The 20538-nt window shown below is 49.4% G+C and overlaps 1 protein-coding gene across 1 annotated transcript in view; it reads left to right on the top strand.

The window, feature by feature from the left end:
- The window catches only part of OVCH2 (ovochymase 2), a 1298878-nt gene that overhangs the window by 1234104 nt on the left and 44236 nt on the right, over nt 1-20538 (top strand). The window contains exon 22 of the mRNA XM_069623602.1: nt 18738-18888. Within this exon, the coding sequence (XP_069479703.1) occupies nt 18738-18888 (151 nt within the window). The remainder of the gene's footprint in view (nt 1-18737; nt 18889-20538) is intronic.

Raw genomic sequence — 20538 nt, 5'->3', positions numbered from 1 at the left:
CTGCCACGCCATGTCCCCCACTGGTGGTCTGAAGCACCACAGACTCTTCTTCAACCTCTTCCTCCTCCTCTGCATCTGGTGCCTCCTCACCTGCACATGGACAGAAAGACATATGGAGTCATGTGTAACGTGTCTACAGTAAACATGTGTATCACATTGCAGTCATGCAACAAAAGCACGGCATGTCACAATAAGAAATACAGCATCCACACACTATGGACAACAAGCTATCTAAGCATGGCATATGCAGACTGGTAACAACATTCCCTGCTCAGGGCCATGCAGCCAGTGGACACATTTCCAACAAACAGGGTGGTTAAGAAGCACTGTTGACTAATACCAGTGAAATGGTCATGACATGTGGCTCTGTGACGTGAAATTACATCACATGGTAACAGGCAGACACACATATCCACATCCAAGTCCACACCCATCACATGGCACACCAGTGTTGTCCTGGTACAGGGACTGTACACAATGGGAAAGTCTGGCGAAAAGGAAACCATCCCAGTTGATGTATAGCTGTAAGAGTACCACCTAGGGAAGGTCAGTAAAGTGGAGAGAGTAAGTCAATGGAGTTGTAGATAGGAACAAGGTAAGTGACCCACAAGTGGAAGCAGGGCATGGACCCATGCAGTGTGGGCTGAGTGTGGGAGGGTAACAGGGAGAAGGCCTCACAACGATTTGCTTCAGGAATCATTGCCATTGGGGCAGCAGGGATGTGCACAGTCTAGACATATGCACACTCACTCAGGGCACACCATAAGGCGTGTTGGTTGTCATCTTGTATGTACTATGTAGCATGGAAGCACCTACGTACATGTGTGAAAACAGATTCTATACCCTGCAGGGCATGAAGTATAATGCCTAATTTAATTTGGACCCATGCACATGTCTAGCAGAGCAGAGTCACTGACATCAAGGATGCAGTAAAGAACAGTGCACTTTGAGGTATCATGTTGCAGATGTTGTTGGGGTATGCTAGTGGGGGATGAGTACTGTCACACGGACATGTTCAACTGATGTGCAACATGTGGTTTGTAATCACTCTTGTGTACACTGGACAGGAGTCAGTACATGTTAGGGAGAATTCTCTTATAAGGCTAATTTCCCAAACCTAGTGAGTCCCCCAGCAGCTTTGCTGGATTTTTGGGGTTTGTCTTTTTCTCCTGCTAAGAGTGAGACTCTTTTCCTCCCACTCTTAGGCATGATTTGAGGTATGTCTTTGACTTATTGTGTGCTTATGGGCTATGGGGTCTTTTACTCCATAGGGTATCATCTGTTTTAGTGTATGTGTTACACAGCACCCTCAGTGCAGTAACACAGAGGTGTCATAGTGACCCCCAAACATAGACTCCATACCCTGGGACTGACTACTGTCTCCCAGGGCATGTAAAGTCACCATTGGCTTTACTAGTCCAAAATTGTGAACAGAACCAGTACAAACCATCATATTGTGGAAGTACTGGAAGGGGTTAATTAGATTGCCCCTGGGTCTGTTTCCAAGGGGGCACTGTCCAGTCCCCCCTTGTCGAGTTTCCGGCTGGTGGCAGTGGTTACCACGTGAAATATTCCACCGAAATATTTCCTATGGGATTTTCCCATTGATTTTTAAACGCACCACTTTTTTGGTGCAATGTTAAAGATACCGCTGGTTTATTTATTTAATATAAAATCACTGGTTGGGTCTTTTCGCCAGAACTCTTTTCCAAAATGCAGTTTGTGTCCGTCTCTGTAACTCCAACCAAGGTCGGGCCCTTTGTTCCACTTTTTGGCGGGCTTCTCCACAGAAGCCCTCCAACTGGTGTCACTCTGTCTGAGTTCCACAGGATGTGTGGGTGGGAGAATTGGCACCCTGGACTGCGTTGCCTTAGCAACCCAAGTCGCACTCTGTTCTGATTGGCCCAGTGGTGAACCGCCCTTGGTGAGCTGCTTCATTGGACTCCCACCTGGCTATTCCACCACCACCACCAATCCACAGCCCAGCTCCAGGACCACCTTGCCCACCCACACCTGCCTCGGGGGTTGCCATGTCTGCACCATCATCCTCTGACCAGAGTGGCAACCCTGTGGCAGTGAGGCAGAGGGCTGTCAACTTCACTGCCAGGGAAGTTGACATCCTGGTGGAGAAGGTCCTGGAGCATTATGATGCCCTCTTCCACCCTGTGATGCAACGCGGCATGGAAGGACGTCAGCAGATCTGGGACGGGATAATGGATGCCATCAACGTGGAGCAGGTGGCATCCTGCACCTTCAAGACCATGCACAACTGCTGGGAGGACCTGAAACCCAGGACCCACGGCAAGGCCCTGCGGTACGTCCAGGCCGGTGCCACTACAAAGGTGCACTGTACGCGCAGGTGCCGGATGTCGGCTAGCAACATGCAGGTCCTGGAGAAGTTCTACCAGGCGCTGCACACCCAGGTCCCAGGTCTGCGAGTTACGTGAACGTCTGGAGTCGGCTGGTGAGTAGCCATGTGGTGCAATGCTCTACAGTGCATATGCTCTATGTATGTACCAGCATGTTGGCAATGACCCCCTTAGGCTTGCAGCAAGTATGTTTCTGGGAAGGATGTATGCGTGCATGCCCCAGACATTGCTCTCCATGTGTGCATTCAGACCTATATGTATTTTAAATGTGCTATCACTTTCATTGTGTTGTAGTGCTGGCTTGCAGAGCATGCACATACAATGTTACTTGTGTCTGAGACGTGCCAGGGTGACAAGTGTAACAGTTGAGGTAGTGTGGCCCCAATCATGTGCATGCATGATGCTCATGTGTATGTGCCAAAAATGGGAATGTGTGACCGGGCATCACTCACACCTGGATGCAACACATGCATTTGGATGTCTGGCTTAGTCACACAGAGGCATTGCAGTTCACGTTACTCTGATGTGATTGGTCATCGCACTGCTTGGGGCCTCTCAGTTGATGTGTGTGCATGACATGTGTATGTGCTTGTTGATGTGGCATGTTCAGATGTGCATGTGCAAATGATGCATGTGTGTATAGCATAAACAATTGATTGGTTGTGACAGTGACAAGTAGCTTGATGTGATTGTGTGGAGATATGGCCAGGCAGGAGTCTGCATGGATGTGGATTCCATGTCCATGTGTGTGGGTATGGAGGTTGATGGTTGTTCCCTTGACAAGCCATGTTCATGTGAATGTTGGTGATGTCACACCCGATTTGGTGAAGTACATCGCTTTGGGGAGCGATGTGGCTGTGACAGCGCCAGTGACACTGGGCATGGCTGCTGGGGGTGAGTCCAAGAAGATGAAGGTGGGAGGGGACTCATCAGCAGCAGTGGGGACAGGTGATGCCACACAGCGGCCATCCATGGTGGAAGAAGCCCCAGAGTCATCCAGGTTGATGGAGGGGGAGTGGGAGGAGGCGGCCGTTGCAGCCCAGCCCATGGGGTCAGGTGGGGATGTTGAGGTGGGGGTGCCTACTACAGTCCTGCCCCAGGGGCATGAGTCTGTGCAGGCCACCATGGAGGTGCCTGTGCAAAATCTAATCCCTGGGCCATCGGATGCCTCTACCCAGACCCAGCACCCGGTGTAGGCTGATGTGTCCACCCAGACCGACACCCCCTTACCATCTGGTGTTGCCATCCGGAATTATGTGCTACCCCTGCTTGCTGGATTGACGAGGCGGATAGCTGTAATTCATGATGATGTGCAGGCTACTCGTAGTCTGCTTGCACATCATCACAGTGAGATATACCACCTCATCGGCTGGCTTGCAACATGCCTGTTCTGTGGTGTCCTCCTTGGGATGTTCACTGCTGCAACATCCTCGTCTTCCTCCTCTGTGCGCCAGTCATCCTCTGGGGTGCCTTCTGGCCTAGATACCACCAGGACCCCCTGTGCACCAGTCCCAATCACAATACCCCATCTGGTGGAGACTAGATCCCTGCCTGAGTTGGGAGTTCAAGGCACATCAGGTGAGGTGGTTACTGTGCCTACCCAGGCACCGACAGGGGCCCCATCAATGGAGGGACAGCAGGCACCCATGAGCACTGCAGATGCCTTATGCCCCCGGGTATCGTCATCAGCTCAGAGGGCGTACCCACAAAGAAGGCTCTGGGCACTGTGGCAGCAGGTGGCAACGAGGAGGAGGCTATTTGTTTCAGGGCAGACCACTGAAAGGAGGCAGGTGCGAAGTGTGAGGCAGGAGGCACACATGGACCTCAGGGACAGGATGTCTTCCTTGTTCCGAGGATATGAAGTGCAGATCGGGGCAGAGAGGCAGCGGGCTCGGGAAGCGAGGGTAGTGATGGGCAGGGCTGAGATTGCGCTGCGTCGGGCAAGGAGGCGGGCTGCCATCCTGGAGGCCACTTGCAGAGATGCCCAAGTGATAGAGACACAAATAATGGTGAACCTGCAAGCACTCCAGGCAACAACGGAGGCCCGCCTGAGGGAAGAGGACGTGGCGCTGGACTCAGCTCTGGTAGAAAGGCTCAGTGAGATTCGAGAGGAGGACTAGCCCGCTGCCATTGTTCATAGTTATTTAGGTGTAGGTTTCTTTTTTATTTATTATTTTCCCCAGACTTTGAAGACTTTCCTTCCCAGTTTTTATTGTATATAGTTATTTAGGTATAGGATATTTGTTTTATTTCATATTTCCCCATGGCTACTTTGAGCTTGATTCACAATTTTCTTTGTACATATTTATGTCCAATACATCGTTCTGTTTGTTACATTCCACTCTTCATGCAGTTCATTCATGTGTCAGCCTCTTTGATAGTTCTATTTTCAGCCAGTGCATCTCTTCATTCCAAGACATGTGTCTTGTGGCGTGCATGCTTGTGTGGTGTTGCTGGGATGGTTGCAGATTGTAGGATGCACATGTGCCTGACATATTGGGGTGGGTCCATCAGACAACTGGGTCTGCACTGTATGTTTTCATTTGCATTTACCTGTGCAGCATCACTGTGTGTTTGCCATCAGTGTGGTTGGGGTGGAGGGAGGTGGGCTCTCTGTGGAGGAGTTCCATGGTCACGTTAAGAGCACATTTGTTTGTCATTGCTGTGTAGTAACGATATCTAGTCAATTCATCTAAACCCATTCCATCTAATAACATTCCATTGAAATTTTTCCATCTAAAACCATTCCATTTAATGCATGTTTTTGGGGAGTAAAGGGTTATTTTTGTTCAGGTGGATTTTAAAGGGTAATAAACGGGGTTGCCCCTACCCCCCAAAAAGAAGAAAAAGAAAAAAAATGCATTAGATGGAAATTATTTAGATGGAAAAATTTTGATGGAATGGTATTAGATGAAATGGGTTTAGATGAATTGACCATAAACCCTGCGTAACACCCATGGCATGCAGACACTCCCACGTGCAGTCACACACTGCCTTCTCTCATGTGTCGCTCAACCTCTACCACTGGAATGCTGTAGTGGGCCATGTTTGCTCTTCCAGAGTGGCAGCACAATTCTCCAGTCTCTGTGACTCATGCTCTCTCCGACTGCCCTACCATCACCCATGCATGGCCCTGTCATGTGATTGTTCCCTGACAGGTATTTTGCCACCCATTCCACCCAGGTCACTGATGCTCAGGCTTTGACACGCCTCGCCATTGTTTATGTATCTTGCAACAGCTTTTGGTAGGTTTGCTTCTGTCGTGGGCACACATTCAGTTACTGTGCTTTGATGCCTTGGCGATGTGCCATGGACAATATGCACATGGATTTGCATTCGCTTGTCACATTTGTATGGGGGTGGCTGATTAAGGCCTGGAAGGGTGTGTGAGCAGATGCTCCACTTATGGATGGACCTCTGGTGCTTCCAGTTGGGCGTATTTGCGAAATACATTTTGGTGTTGCACTTCATGGAGCTGTCAGACCATGGATGTTCATGTGAGCTGCTGACATACATTGCACTGGTATTGTGGGAGACTGTCAGGTTGCGGCCTGGGATGGGTGTCATGGGTGAGGTAGTCTGGGGGTGGTGTCCATTCTGGAGGGGCCTGCCTGTGGGGAGTGTCCAGTCTGGAGTGGGCTGCCTGTGGGGGATGTCCAGTCTGGAGTGGGCTGCCTGGGGGTGTGTCACAGGTGAGGGGAATTGGGGGTGGTGCCCAATCTAGATTGGGCTGCCTGTGGGGGGTGTCCAGTCTGGAGTGGGCTGCCTGGGGGGTGTCACAGTCTGGAGTGGGCTGCCTGGGGGTGGTGCCCAGTCTGGAAGGGGCTGCCTGTGGGAGGTGTCAGTCTGGAGGGGGGATGCGTGGGGGATTCACAGGTGAGCGGTGCTGGGGGGGTGATGTCCAGTCTGGAGTGGGCTGCCTGTGGGGGGGGTGTCCAGTCTGGAGTGGGCTGCCTGGGGGTGGTGTCACAGGTGAGGGGGGCTGGGGTGTGGTTTTCAGTATGGAGTGGGCTGCATGTGGGGGTATCCAGTCTGGAGTGGGCTGCCTGGGGGGCTGTCAAAGGTGAGGGGGATGGGGTGATGTCTAGTCTGTAGTGGGCTGCTGGTGGGGGGCGTCCAGTCAAGAGTGGGCTGCCTGGTGGGGTTTCACAGGTGAGGGGCACTGGGGGGTGGTACCCCGCCTGGAGGGAGCTGCTTGTGGGGGGTGTCCAGACTGGAGGGGGATGCATGGGGGGGAGGGGTCACATGAGAAAGTGAGACGTGCGATTAAGCTGGGGTGCAGCCTGGGCTTGCGAGGTGAGGCGCACCTTCTCACAGGGGTACTGGATGGTGGGCCAAGGGTGGCGCGGAGACTTGTGCCGTGTTTGTCCTTTTGCTTGCTTTTTGGTATGCTTCGGGGTGTGTTGTGGGCGTTCCTTTTGCAGCTTGTTTTTACTTGTGCGACGGCTAGTAATCCGGCCTTAAATCCATGAATACACATGGGGCCTCATTACACGGTAGGCGGTAGGGACATACCGTTACCGGTAAGGGATTACCGATATCGGTAAATCCCCTCCCCAATCACGACCCGGACATACCGCTATTAGCGGCACCGCAAAGTACGGTGGCACTATTAGCGGCAAGTCCGTGAGCGCGCGGCCCCTCAGACCGGAAATAGCGGCATAGCGCTAATATCACGGCATCACGAGCCATGCGTACATGGCAATACCGGCATGTACTAGACCCAAAGAACCCTTACCGGCAAGGCGCTAATACCGGCATCGCGAACCACACGTTAAAAGAGCACAGCAGAGTTCCAACCTGCCACAGGTGGACAAAATCAGCACAGGTGGAGGCAATGGAGACTGGCAGCACAAAAGAGCACACCACACCCCTCCCCACACCCATTCCCACACCAAGATGGATGCAATACTAGCAGCATTACATGGGCTAGAGGACATGATTGCTGTGCAGCAGCTACAACAACAGGCAGCACAGAGGAGACGCAGGAGGAGGAGGAGGAGGGCAAGACAGGCGCAGCAAGCACCACCAGTGCACCTAGTGATACCACAGAGGCAGCCACCAATTCCCAGGATCAGAGCCAGTCCAGTCAACCTAACCCCTGAGCAGATACACACCCTGTACCGTCTGGACTGGGATACCATCACCACCATAGTAGACATGATATACAACGACATTGTGAGTCTCATTGACATCCGTACTGCCATCCCCCCTCTACTGAAGGTAGTAACAGTGCTCCACTTCTTGGCCACAGGCACCTACCAGCATACGGTAGGTCAGATGCATGGCATATCACAACCAGTATTCTCACGCACACTGAACCAGGTGCTCGATGCCCTCCTGCAGCACACAAGTCAACACATATACATGCCACGGACTGCCCAGGAGATCTCCAACACCAAAGTTGGCTTCCATTCACTGGCAGGCATCCCAAGTTGCATCGGGGCCATCGACTGTACCCATGTAGAACTGCTGGTCCCACATGCCAATGAGGTAGTGTACCGTAACAGAAAGCAATACCACTCCATCAACGTCCAAATGGTATGTGACTCCAATAAGATCATCACACATTGCTGTGCCCGATATCCCGGTTCAACCCATGATGCAATGGTCCTGCGGAACTCGACAATACCACGATACATGGAGCGACATGCTGGACAACGTTCGTGGCTACTTGGTGAGTAGCAGGCTGACCACATGTCAGTGTGATGTGGATTGTGAGTGGGGGGGGGAGATGCATACTCCAACTGGCCGTGAATGGGGGGGGGGGAGATGCATACTCCAACTGTGCGTGAACTTGTGTCATGAGAAGAATGGACATACATATTTGCATCACTGTACAGTGAGGCAGCCCACAATGGACCAGAGACAAAACCACATGCCGGAAGTGAGTGCCACGGCAAACATATCAATCCATTACGCCAAACAGGCCATTCCAAACAACATGCACACCGCACAACACACCATTCCCCCATTACACAAATCAGCAACATGCATATCAAAATCACAACTGAAATGTACGCTGAACTACATCAGAAATGGTCCGCGCACATGAGTGCATACAAATGGATCCCCTGTAGCCATTGTGGTGAGGCACACCCGTACCCCACCACAGAATTGCCATCAAACAGCATGGGGACATCAACTAAGGAATGGCAGTGTACTAGCAGTGTGGCACTAACGTTGCCAGGGCCAGGAAACACAAATCACTTAAACTCTGGCGGGACATGGCAATCCCTGCTGTATGCATGCATGGTGCATGTCCACTTGCAAGGACCACCTCACCTTCCCACATTGCAGTTACCCTGATTGCCATGCGTGCTTGGATCAGTGGATGTCGTTGAATATGCAATGTTTGTTTGTGTGACATGTGCACGCTCCACATTATGTAGACACTTACACATACCCATTGTTGCACCCATGCAGGTGATGCAGGTTATCCCCTGAAGAGGTGGCTCCTTACCCCTGTGCGGAACCCACAGAACAGGCACGAAGAGGACTACAATCATGCACACACCCGTACCCGCGTGGTGATCGAGCAGACATTCGGCCTATTGAAGGAACGCTTCCGGTGCCTCAGCAGGTCGGGCGGGGCACTCCTGTACGGGCATGAGAAGGTGGCCAAGATCACCATGGCATGTGTCATGCTTCACAATATGTGTATCAGACGGAATGTGCCAATGCCCCCTGACATAGAACTGCGACCACCGTCTGAGGATGATGACGGGGATGAGGATGGAGGAGAGGGGGCTGCAGGTCATGCAGGTGGCGATGCCCATGAGGGACGTGCTGTGCGGCAGCACCTGATAGACCATTGTTTCTGATGCACATGGATTAGGAGGGTGCAATTGGTGTTCAGCTCAGGGCACGGGGTGTATGGAGGACATAATCACAGTGCACCCTTCAACAATAAAACACACATACACAATTATCAATGTCGAGTCATGTGATTAACCATGCCATTACGTCTGTATTGAGCATTATGACATTCAAACGTGCATGTACCCTCCACCCAAAACACCCTCACCCCCCTCCCCCCACAACTCCCCCAAACACCCTCACCCCCCTCCCCCCACAACTCCCCCAAACACCCTCACCCCCCTTCCCCCACAACTCCACCGAACATGGTGTGCACATCAGTGCTGCATTAGTTCCCAAGTGTCAACAGGGACAGGCTGGCCCTACTTCCCTCCTCCACTACCACCATTGGGGGGTTGTGAGTCTGACCGCCGCAAGGACCGGCTGGACCTGCGCAGGATGGTTGTCTGGTCGGAGCTAGTAGACGAGGGCGTGGCTGGTTGATCTGCTCCCTGTGAGTGACGCATGCTCTCCATCGCCTCAGCAATGCGCGTTAGGACCTGCCTCACAGCGGCCATCTCCTCACATAGGCGCGTCGTGTTGCTGTCCATGGCAGCTTTCATGTCCCTTGACAACCCCCGGATCTCCTCCCTGGTCGAGGCAGCCTCGCTCACTTGCCGGGCAACCAGGGCATTGAGCTCCTCCTGGCGCTGGCGTATCAGGCTCATGGTGTCGTCTGCGGCCCTGCCCCTGTTACTCCTCGGCGCAGCTTGCTCCATGTGGCCGACATCAGGTGAGCTCGCCACGGGACTGAATGACCCATCCATTGCATCTCCGGCATGCACCTCATGGATGTTGCCATTGGATGTGTTGCATGGGCTGTGGAGTGGGGACAGCTGGGGGCTGGGTGTACGCTGCCCTTCCGGTGTCGGACATGGGTCGTCCACATCACTCATAGGTGCCGTGGCTGCTGCTTCCCCAACGGAGCTATTGGCTGCGGACGGCGTGCCTTCTGGCACTGGCTCCTGAGTGGTGGGGGTGGGTGGTGGGGGTGCTGCCACAGTGTCGGATGGCATTTCGACCCTTGGTGTGGTCGTTGCGTGGGTGGCTTTTGTACGCTGGGCCACTCCAGATATCCCAGTGCCCCTCGATGTACTGGGCCTGGTGCCTGCATCCTTTCCCTTGGCCTGCTTTTTGGGTGGTGGGGCCTGCGTTGCAGCGTCCAGCTCCTCACTGTCAGATTGTGACCCTGTGGGGGAGCAAAACAGGGATAACATCAGTGATGGGTCAACGTGCATCATGCATATGTTGTTGTTGCTGCAGTTCTTTGGATTTGGACATCTACTTTGGGCCTGCAGGTTGTTGGCCAGATGGGTGGGTCATCCGGACATGTGTCAGGGTGACACGTGTGTGAGGTGCTGCATGCATGTGGTTGTGTGGGGATGTGCAGGGCATATATGCAGGGTTGTGTACATGTGTGTGTGATGACCCCATCCATTAGCTGATTCCCAATTCACATTTAGGGGAGGGACTCATGCTTGGCATTGCTGTGTCTTGCGTGGTCACTCACCTCCGTCTGACGTTGTTGCCACACCACACTCCATTCGGCCCACTCCCTCGATGGATTCTATGCCAATGGTGCTGGCACATGTCTCCTCCCACTCCTGCATCTTCATCGGGGATCCACCTCCGCCTCCTGTGCCCATGGCCAGATTCCTGTTGGCCGATAAAATGCTGCGTACACGGAGGCGCAGATCATCCCACCGCTTGCGCACGTCCTTTACGGTGCGGGGGGTGGAGCCCACCGCACTGACTTTCTGCGCCACCTCAGCCCAGATTTCCTTTTTTCTCAGGAGTGCCGGGCGCCGCATGTCGCTAGCGAACACTACATCTGCATTTGCAGCCAGGGTGTCTGCCAGCATTTTCAATTCCTCATTTGAGAAGCGTTCTTTGCGCTGGCGCGCATCGGCTTTCTTTAGGGCCTTGGGCATTGTTTGTTCTTCTGGGATGTGGTTTTGCCAGTCGTGGTGTTGCTGCAGGTCCTGAGTGCAGGGGATGGCAATGGATTGTGTTTTTAAAGATGGCCGCCGGGCTCTTTCCCGTTCCGGTGCGATGACGCTATTTCCGGTTCCGGTGTTTTACGGTGACTGCTAATAGCAGTGACCGCTAACAGCGGTGGCCGCTAATAGCGTGCAGCATGAGGGCGGAGGTGCTATCAGCACTTTGGTCGGAGCCGGTAAGGTGCTTTTCCGCCATGGCGGTGGGGTCATTTACCGTCATGGCCCTATGCGCGTGTCCGCTAACTCGTAATGTGACGCTATTAGCGGTCTCCTACGATGGCGGACACGCTAATGGCGCCATGACGGTAAATCACTTTTTTTAGCGCCTACCGTGTAATGAGGCCCATGGTGTGCAAAAACTGTTCTGTGCCCCGGCTCGCGCAGCATCCTTTTCAGCGCGCAGATGTTGCACCATTTCTGCGCCCCATTCCATGAATCGGGCCCTTTCTTTTAATATAACATGAAGTGTTCATAAATAGAATTCAGTTGCATGCTGATGACCTTCATTTATAATAAGTTGCTTTTAGACATGAAACAGGATACATTTGAAAAGTTAATTGGAATTCTGTATTATAGAGTGTAATTTGGACTTTCAGATATTTTTACAAAAAGCTATTTGCACACAGAGAAAAAACGACCCCAGCACTTGGATAATTCGTGATTATGGGAGGGAAACTATTTGTATAACTGTTAGCTTCACAACATTTCCACTGCATTTTCGTGAAACCCAAGATTATGGAAAAGGCCTGACTGCTGATTCAGTTTTGTTTGTGAGCTGGTTCAATTTTGATTTGATCGGCCTAAGCCTTATTGTGTGCTGGCTCTGTTTTGTTGTAGTAGATCCAGACTACAGACCAAGATTGGCATGTCTACAATCCAACAAAGAGGAGGGCAAACAAGAACACAGATCTCCCAGAGCTTCCACAAATTATGTAATGCTTGGTCTATAGGCCGCGGGTGATTGTATGATGTGGGTGTATTGCCCTACACTCCACAGCGTACATTAAGCATTTGTGAGAGAGGTATACAATCACACTGCACCAGACACAATACAAGTTTTGATGTGCACAGGTGCACAATGTTTTAATTAGAAAAAGGTTAGCCTGACACGTGTTTCGAGACTAAGGGCCTCATTACACGGAAGGCGGTAATGGTTAACGGCCACCGTTAATGGTAACGGTGACCGTTAACCATTACCGCCTTACTACGAGGTCCCTTAGCGGGTTGGTGCTTTATGGCCTGCTTTTTGCAGGCGTTAAAAACCAACCCGCTAAGGGACCTCGGAGCTAATTACGGCACCGCAAAATTGCGGTGCCGTAATTAGCGCCTTCCCCATTCCCATAGAGCCCTATGGGGCAGAAATGGGAATGGGGAAGGGCAATGGCGGAAGGGGGATTTACCGCCCCTCCAACCTTGGAATGGGGCGGTAAATCCCCTTTCCGCCAAGGCGGTGCCGGTATTTTACCGGCATGAGCCATGGCGCTAATAGCGCCATGGCTCACCGCCTTCCGTGTAATGAGGCCCTAAGTCTCGAAACACGTGTCAGGCTGACCTTGTGATTTTTGCACATTGGACAAAACAGTTTGCCTCAGAAGAACAGCCAAGTCTCTTTGATGCCAATTTTGGTTTGGAAGGAGTGGACGCATTGTGGAACGCTGTGTATGAGTGCAATTTCGCTGATATGCATGCACTTTGCAAAGACCTCGCCACTTTTGAAGCAGTAGATGTTATCGTCATCCACTACGGCGGCATGCATATGGGTTACCTGGCTTGCTTAGATTTGTTCAGTAGACTAAGGAGATTGCTGGATGTCGTGAGGACGTTTTTTCCCACCGCCAAGGTGCTGCTCTCATCCATAATACCAGAAAGAGTATGGGCCACTGCTCATGGATGTTGTTCCGAGCTAGAAGAAGGAAGCTGTCTCATCAACAGAAGCATGTATACTTTTTTTGTCTGCTCGTGGAATGTTCTTCTGCAACAGTGACCTCATTAGTTGTGGAAATGCAGAGTTTTTGCAAGAAAATTACATTTTGTTGTCACCCATTGGAAATGCAGTTTTGTTTGCCCGTCTACAGGATTCAGTGAAGAGTTTACTGTACTAATGTGAGCACAAGAAAACACAAAAGCTAATAAAAAAGGTGATTCTGTAGAAGCATCTAAAAAAAAGGCTCTTTTAAGAGCTGCCCTTTTCCACAAACTCCCCCTACCCTGTTTGCATGGTATTGCCGCACGCAGCACGAAAGCCTCATCCGGGGATTTTGCGCATGGCTGCCACGGAAATGGAACTGTGGGGATTGTCCAATCAGATGCTTAGGGTGTGCGGCAATATGAAGAGGGACTCCTGCTTCACTCGGGCCTGGCCCTCGATGTACTTGGGAACCTGCATGTGCCACATTCAGCGCTTCCCACCATGTTGGCCTATGAAAATGGCACTGTAGCGATTGTCCTACCAGGTGGTGCTTAGGGTGTGCATCACAGGAAAGCATGCCAATAGGAAGAAGGACTCCTCCTGCTTTACTGGGGCACGGCCCTCGCTGTACTTGGAGAAAGGCACGTGCCACATTCTGCGCTTCTCACCATGCTGCTCAATGGAAATGGGACTATGGCCTTTGGCCAATCAGGTGCTCAGGGGGTACGTCACAGGAAAGAGCACCAATAGGGAGAAGGAGTACTCCTGCTTCACCGGGGCGCGGCCCTCACAGTCATTGGGGAAAGGCACGTGCCACATTTTGCGCTTCTCACCATGTTGGCCAATGGAAATGGGAATATGGCCTTTGGCCAATCAGGTGCTCAGGGTGTATGTCACAGGAAAGGGCGGCAATTATTTGTTCCATTACTTTGTGTAGTGCCGCTGGCAAACATGTCAGGACGCAGTTTTCCTCATGGATGATGCCTTTGTGGAAGATCTGGTCGTGTATGCCATCCAAGGAGGCTTTTTTGGCAATTTCGGTTTGGAGGGAGTGGAGGCTTTGTGGCGCAGTGTAGAAGCGTGCTGTTTCGGCAGAATGCTTGTAGAATTTCAATGCATGGCCACTTCTGGACCTGTACATGTTGTGGTTGTGCACTTTGGAGCCTTCTTTTTGGGTTCCATGCCTTGTTCCCATGTGTACCGTCAACTGAAGATGATGAAAGCAGTGCAGCACATTTTTCCCACTGCCAAGGTGTGTTTCTCATTTATACCCCCGAGACTAGTGTGGAACTATTCCAATGATTCCTGTCGCTAGCCAGAGGTCCGAAGGGGTCTGATCAACAGAAGCATGTATGACTTCTTGAGTGCTGCTGGGATGTTCTCCTGTGAGAATGACAACATTTGTTCTCGCTATATACACCTTTTCAAATATTGTGAAACTTGCAGGGTGGCACGTGTTAGATACACCCCTTTTGCAGATGACGCCATAGAAATGGCTCTGTTGAGCCTACGGGATTGGTCAATAAGTTTTCTGGGTGTGGTGTGTACACAGTATATTTGTCGACAGACATGCAGAGGGTGCGGTTATGGCTGTGTGTTTCACGAGCCACAGCGTGCGGGTTTTAGGGGACTTCAAAATACAGTAACTGAAACAGAAAGGAAAACACTGTGCAGTGGCTGCTCATTTTGGAATCTATCATGTGGATGTGTAGTGCTATGGAGTACCTACAATAAAGTGACTGATTTTGGTTTGTCTGTGTGACACTTTGGTGACACACAATCATGCCGATATTATTGTTGTTGATTGTGGAGGAAAAATTGCACAGCATGTTATACGAGTTTCGGTGCTCTTTGCGATAAAGGAGGCACTTCATGCGTTTGTTTACGATCTCTTGCATAACTTTCTATAGTATTATGCAGACATCGATGTGGCTGCGTCATTTTCTATTTGGTTCACAAATGGAGAAATCACGGTACATTGCAAAGAAGTGTATTTGTGTCTTTGTACGACATGTGAAAATGGCGTACTTCACACATGGGATTATGACGTTTCACAGCACAAACGCTTTTCCCCAGCTATAACGTTCATCTTACTATGCATGCCATCCCGATTTCTGCACACCCCATCCAAATTGCCTTGGTGCCCTTTTTGAAAGTAATGAAATATTTTTGGAGTAAGTGTTGCGCACTGACAGTGTTCAAAACGCTGTGCAACATGTAAATAAACCTCTTTCTACAGTGACCCCCCTTTCTATCCGACTGCCCTACAGTGTTTTGCACAGTGCCATGCCTCCTGCCCTGCATCCGTTCATTGGCAATTCCATTGTTCATCTCATAAAAGTGCTTTCTTTATTTCCCTTTTTACCTTTCCCAGTTAATTTCCATTTCTCATGGTCTTCTGACACACCCCACAGAAGGAAAAGCAGGAAAGGCCTGGTACAGAAGGGGCATCACCTGCATGGATATCAAAAGGGACGTGCCCAGAGATGGAATTATTGGGTGGCCCTCACCTACATAGGTGCCAATCATTGTCATGCTCCCGGAAGGACCCTTTCCACGCACTTCCAAGTACCTTCCCTCTGTAGAGTAGCGCATTGCAGTACATGCACAATAAAATGCCCTTTGCCGGGTATGGGTCTGTAGTGCACCATATGGTCTGCAAGGATGTTTTAGAGCTCCGCTGCCCCACAGGAGTGCCCCTTCTGTTGCCCATGTGGCAAATGCTGTACATGCATTTATCCTATGTAATTGTTGGAAGGGCGGTACACTGCCCACTGGTCCCTTGTGTTTTCATTTTAGTTGTCGTCACATCCAGTACAAACACTTCATGCTACGCCATTACTCTTAGGGGTAGCATTTACAGAGATGCATACATTCTGGAATACAAGAATGTTTACAACAACGCGAAACACAGCTTCATTACGTGGAGGAGGAAGGCATTTATTCTGTGTGACCCATGCAGGTACAGTACTTTTCTAAGCACCACTAACATTGTTTGTGCTCTCCATATTGCACTGTTTGCTAACTTGATTTACATGCACTACTATGTGCGTGAGCAAGCTGCACCAACTTTGCCATTTTGCAGACTGACTACAAACTGTCCCACGTGCAGTTACATGTTTTCTTCAACTGTATGACCCGCAGGCGACCTCTTGACACTTTCCATCACACTGCTCAGTGAAGACATGATGTGTCTGTTTCACTGGTCATCAAAGGCAAGCAGCACATCAATCAAATTAATGCAACATTTACCACACCCACGTTACACTGCAGGTTGCTGTTCCTTGTTTACCAGTGGGCGTCATACAGTCAAAGGTGCTTTAGCCACGCGCTTGGTAGGTTGCAGAGCCACCCACGTAGTCGGCAGGAGTACTTGAAATGTGGTAGCTACTGTATGAATCCGTAGGGCTGACGACAGGGGCGGTGTTACCAGCACACAGTGGATGACCTTTGCATGGGTATTGGTGTGGAACGGATACACATGCGCTTCCACAACTACTTAAAAGTGAATTAGAAGATGCGGACACTAATGGAGTCCTACAGATACTTGCAGTGTGCTTGCACATACACCGACCAGGTGCAGTCTCCCTATGAAACGTCCATATTGCTCATTTGTAGTCATCTTGGCCAGTACTGTGCAGCACAGATTCACCATTCAATGTTAATACAAAAAGAGAAGCTACTGAAACACTCACCAACATTTACCATGTACATCTGTAATTGCTAAAATACACCAACCCTATTTGGAAAAAGAAGCGGTAGCGCAAATGGATACATACACCACAAAATTTGGCCTTTCCCCACCTTTGTCATGAGGGCAGTCAAGGAATGTTTGTTAACCGGACATTATGGTTCCGTTGCAGTACCAAGAAGCTATCTTCTTTACAGAAAACACTATGCTAAAGCAACTATCTGGTTACAGTGCCCTACTAAAATCCTATGAAATTCACTAACAAAAACATTGTTAAAGGGACATTATGGTTAAATTGCACTAGCAAAAACCTATGAAATTCAATGGAAAAACGTTGTTACAGGGACATTATTGTTACAGGTAAAACCGAGGAAAAAAACGAAATTCGCCAGTTATCGTAAGTTAAGCAACCATAACCCACGCGCGCCACCACTGTGCACTGCAAGGACTAACACCCATGACATCAAAGATGCCATCACAAATCTCATTGATATAACTGATGACATCACATGTGCATTTAGTTTTCATGGAAAGCCTCCACAAGGGATTGTTATTGTAATGGTGGCAGAAAACTATCAAAGATCATTGAAGAACTATCATGAGATAAGTAGTTCATTCAGCAATGCATTGTTATACACACCATTGTATTACAGACTTCCTTGCAGTACATGAACCAACTCATGTGGACACGTAGCCATTGTCTGCAACATGCCCCATAGAAGTGTAATCTTGAACATTTTCCATGTTACATAGTGACATCATGAATGCTTTCGTTTTAGATTTTCGGGTACTGTGAATCTTGTAAGAGGTAGGTACCATTGCCTTAATAACTACATAATTGCACTACTGCACAGAAAACATAAAGACACCACAATGCATACAAATATGAGCATATACAGATAAATTACAGTAGGCAAACAAGGAGCAGTATTACCAGAAAGTGTTCATAACATACCTGATTACCTTCATGAACAGAAATGATAACTGTGTTTTACGCTTTCTTCTTCCCCTAAATGTATATGTATCATATGATGTGAGTGAACCCTGAGGAAAGTCATGCAAGAACATATGAGAAGGGTGCCGTACACAAAGATAGAACCTTTTGATTTGTTACTTCCTGACTAGTAGTGAAGAAAAGCACCTGGCCTACTTATGTCAGTGAACAAAAAAGGGGCAGCGAAACATTTGATGTCATCAGTGATGTCATCACTGAGATTTTTGATGGCATCTTTGATGTCATGGCTGTTAGTCCTTGCAGTGCACACTGGTGGCGCGAGTTATGGTTGCTTAGCTTCTTTCAAGTGAAAATGTTGAAGTCCTACTCCCCCTGACCACTTAACCACTACCTCCAGAAATATTACATTGCTTCTTGGTCATTTCATAACCGCAATGAATTTGGGTAAAATATCATTATTCTCAACCTTTGCAATCAGTGTTTAATCGTTGTAAAATTGAAGTGCTGAAAAATCTTAAGAACAACTTCATTGAATAAAATTAGTTTTTTTTCTCACAAATGTGGAATATAGATTCCCTTATATGTACTAGCACTATATTGATGCTATTCTGGTTAAAACATCGAGTTATACCAATTTTGGGAAATGCACACTTCCAATGAGCTATATTAGTACCCATTACTACCCTTCTGGTGCAGGGGAGTTGCTAGGTCTGGAAAAGACCCGGGGCTACGCTGATGTCGGAACTGTTGGGACTGGGGGCTAGCTAGTCTTTTGGCTGTAGCTCCTGAGATTCTATCCGGGGCTACAACCAAAAGATCAGGGGCTATAGCCCCCTTAGCCCCCCCCCCTAGCAACGCCCCTGTTCTGGTGTATAATACCATGTCTAACCATGATGGCTGCAGGTGTGGTTAGCCAAGTTGTATTTTGTCTGACTTTATTTCTTTTGCGATTTAGGCCCTGAATGGAATACTCAAGCATCGTCCAGTGTTCCTGATGCAGCAAACAAAGTTCATTTTGAATCGGATTGTGAGGATGCCGTGAATTTGCAATCACCAGGAGAAATCAAGTTTGTCACCAATCTGAGCATGTACCCAAATGGCTTAAGGTAATCGGAATTAAAATATAAACATTCAGACCTGGTAAAATAGCTCAGTGGGTTCAGCACTCGCTTCTGAGATCTGTGTGTTATCTGCAAATTGCATACTTGAATCCCGGCAATGCCAACTCAACCTTTCAGCCTTTCAAAGTTGTTATATGAGTGCCAACCTCTGTTGGGTAATAATAATTTTATACGCATTGTTTCTGTGTACACCGCTTTGGCCAAAGAGCTACATAACACATTATTATTGCAATAAACGTCACCTGAGCTATTTCATTTTGAAGCCAGCAAGGTCAAGTGGCACAGTACCACAGCAGCCAGAATGAGGCTCAGAGAGCTGTATGGGAGCATTTGGTGAAATGTGCCTGGGGGCTTGCTTAAAGTTCAACTAATATCGGTCTTTGCTCTGACTCTTGAAACTGTGAGACAGATGCAGGGGGAAAAGTGGGAGGTGAATGAGAGGGGGAAGGAGGGAGGTTGGGAAGGTTAGTAATCCATTCAAAGATAAACCACAAGTAACATTCCTGGAACCTTGGCAATTTGTATATGGAGCAATACATGTTTCGTTAAGTTCAGGTATCTAGGTTGCAGTTAATAACCGTAAATCAAAGTTGCCCCTAGGAACTCCAGGTGGGCAGCCCTCATGCCGGCGGGCAGATCACTGGAGGACAGTGAGGATGCCAGGCATGTACTGGAAGACCTGAGCAGGTCTGAAAGGTCTCAACACATCCCCTGGGAGCGTGCACCTCATATCTTTCTCATTTTCATTGGGGACAGCAGTCTGCAGCCAACACATTTCTTTTTGGATTTCCCATTGCAAATCATCCCTTTTGTTGTTGAACATAGGTTCTCAAAGGCGGTGAGGTGTTTGTTTAAGATGTTCCAAGTGGCCCTGTGCGGGTGGGGGGATGGGGTGCATAGGAACTAGAAGATTATACGGCAATTCATAGGAAGCCAGCGCAAATCCTTCCTGGCTGGTGAGATGCATTTCTACCTCTTAGACCCATTTTCTTATGTGCTGTTCTATTTTTAATAAATTCAATCTGTTTGGTCAGATTCTTGGGGGCAAACAGAAGAGTGATGGCTGAAAGGTTTTGAATGAATCATAGCCTATGAAAATTCCCTGTGCATCCTCCAGACGATCGCTTTTCAGCTTGCCTTGCCATTAGAAAATAGGAAGACCATTTGCAAATCAGGCTTAGTCCCACCCCAAAAGGCAGTTTAGGAAGGCACTCAATCCTGAATTGCTATGTTACATCCCTTCTGCACGAGACCACAAGTAACCTCAGACATATTTCATCCTAATTGGACATCACCAGTGAGGTGTGCATGAGTAGCTATGCATGGGAAGTTCAGGAAACACGTCTGGTTTTACTCGTCGCACTGTGGGTTCCTTGAGCAAAACAGACGAGCATGGCTGGATGGCTTTGTATGAAGCATAACCTCAGCCATTGCTCTGGGCAACCGTCCAGACCATCATTTGTCAGCCCTGCTGCTGTTTATATTTCTTTTTTTGTTTACTGGCAGCAGCATCAAGGAACAGTGGCCAAGCTGTGAAGTGGCTGTGGGGCCAAAGGATAATATCCAGGGATGTCATTCCACCAAAATGCCAAGGGTAGCGGAAGTGACATCACACAACCCTGGAACTCTGTGACA

The sequence above is a fragment of the Ambystoma mexicanum genome, chromosome 11 (assembly GCF_040938575.1).
Source record: "Ambystoma mexicanum isolate Mex_15411 chromosome 11, UKY_AmexF1_1, whole genome shotgun sequence".
Taxonomy (NCBI): domain Eukaryota; kingdom Metazoa; phylum Chordata; class Amphibia; order Caudata; family Ambystomatidae; genus Ambystoma; species Ambystoma mexicanum.
The sequence above is the reverse complement of the archived record's forward strand: the minus strand, read 5'-3'. Positions and strand labels throughout refer to the sequence as shown.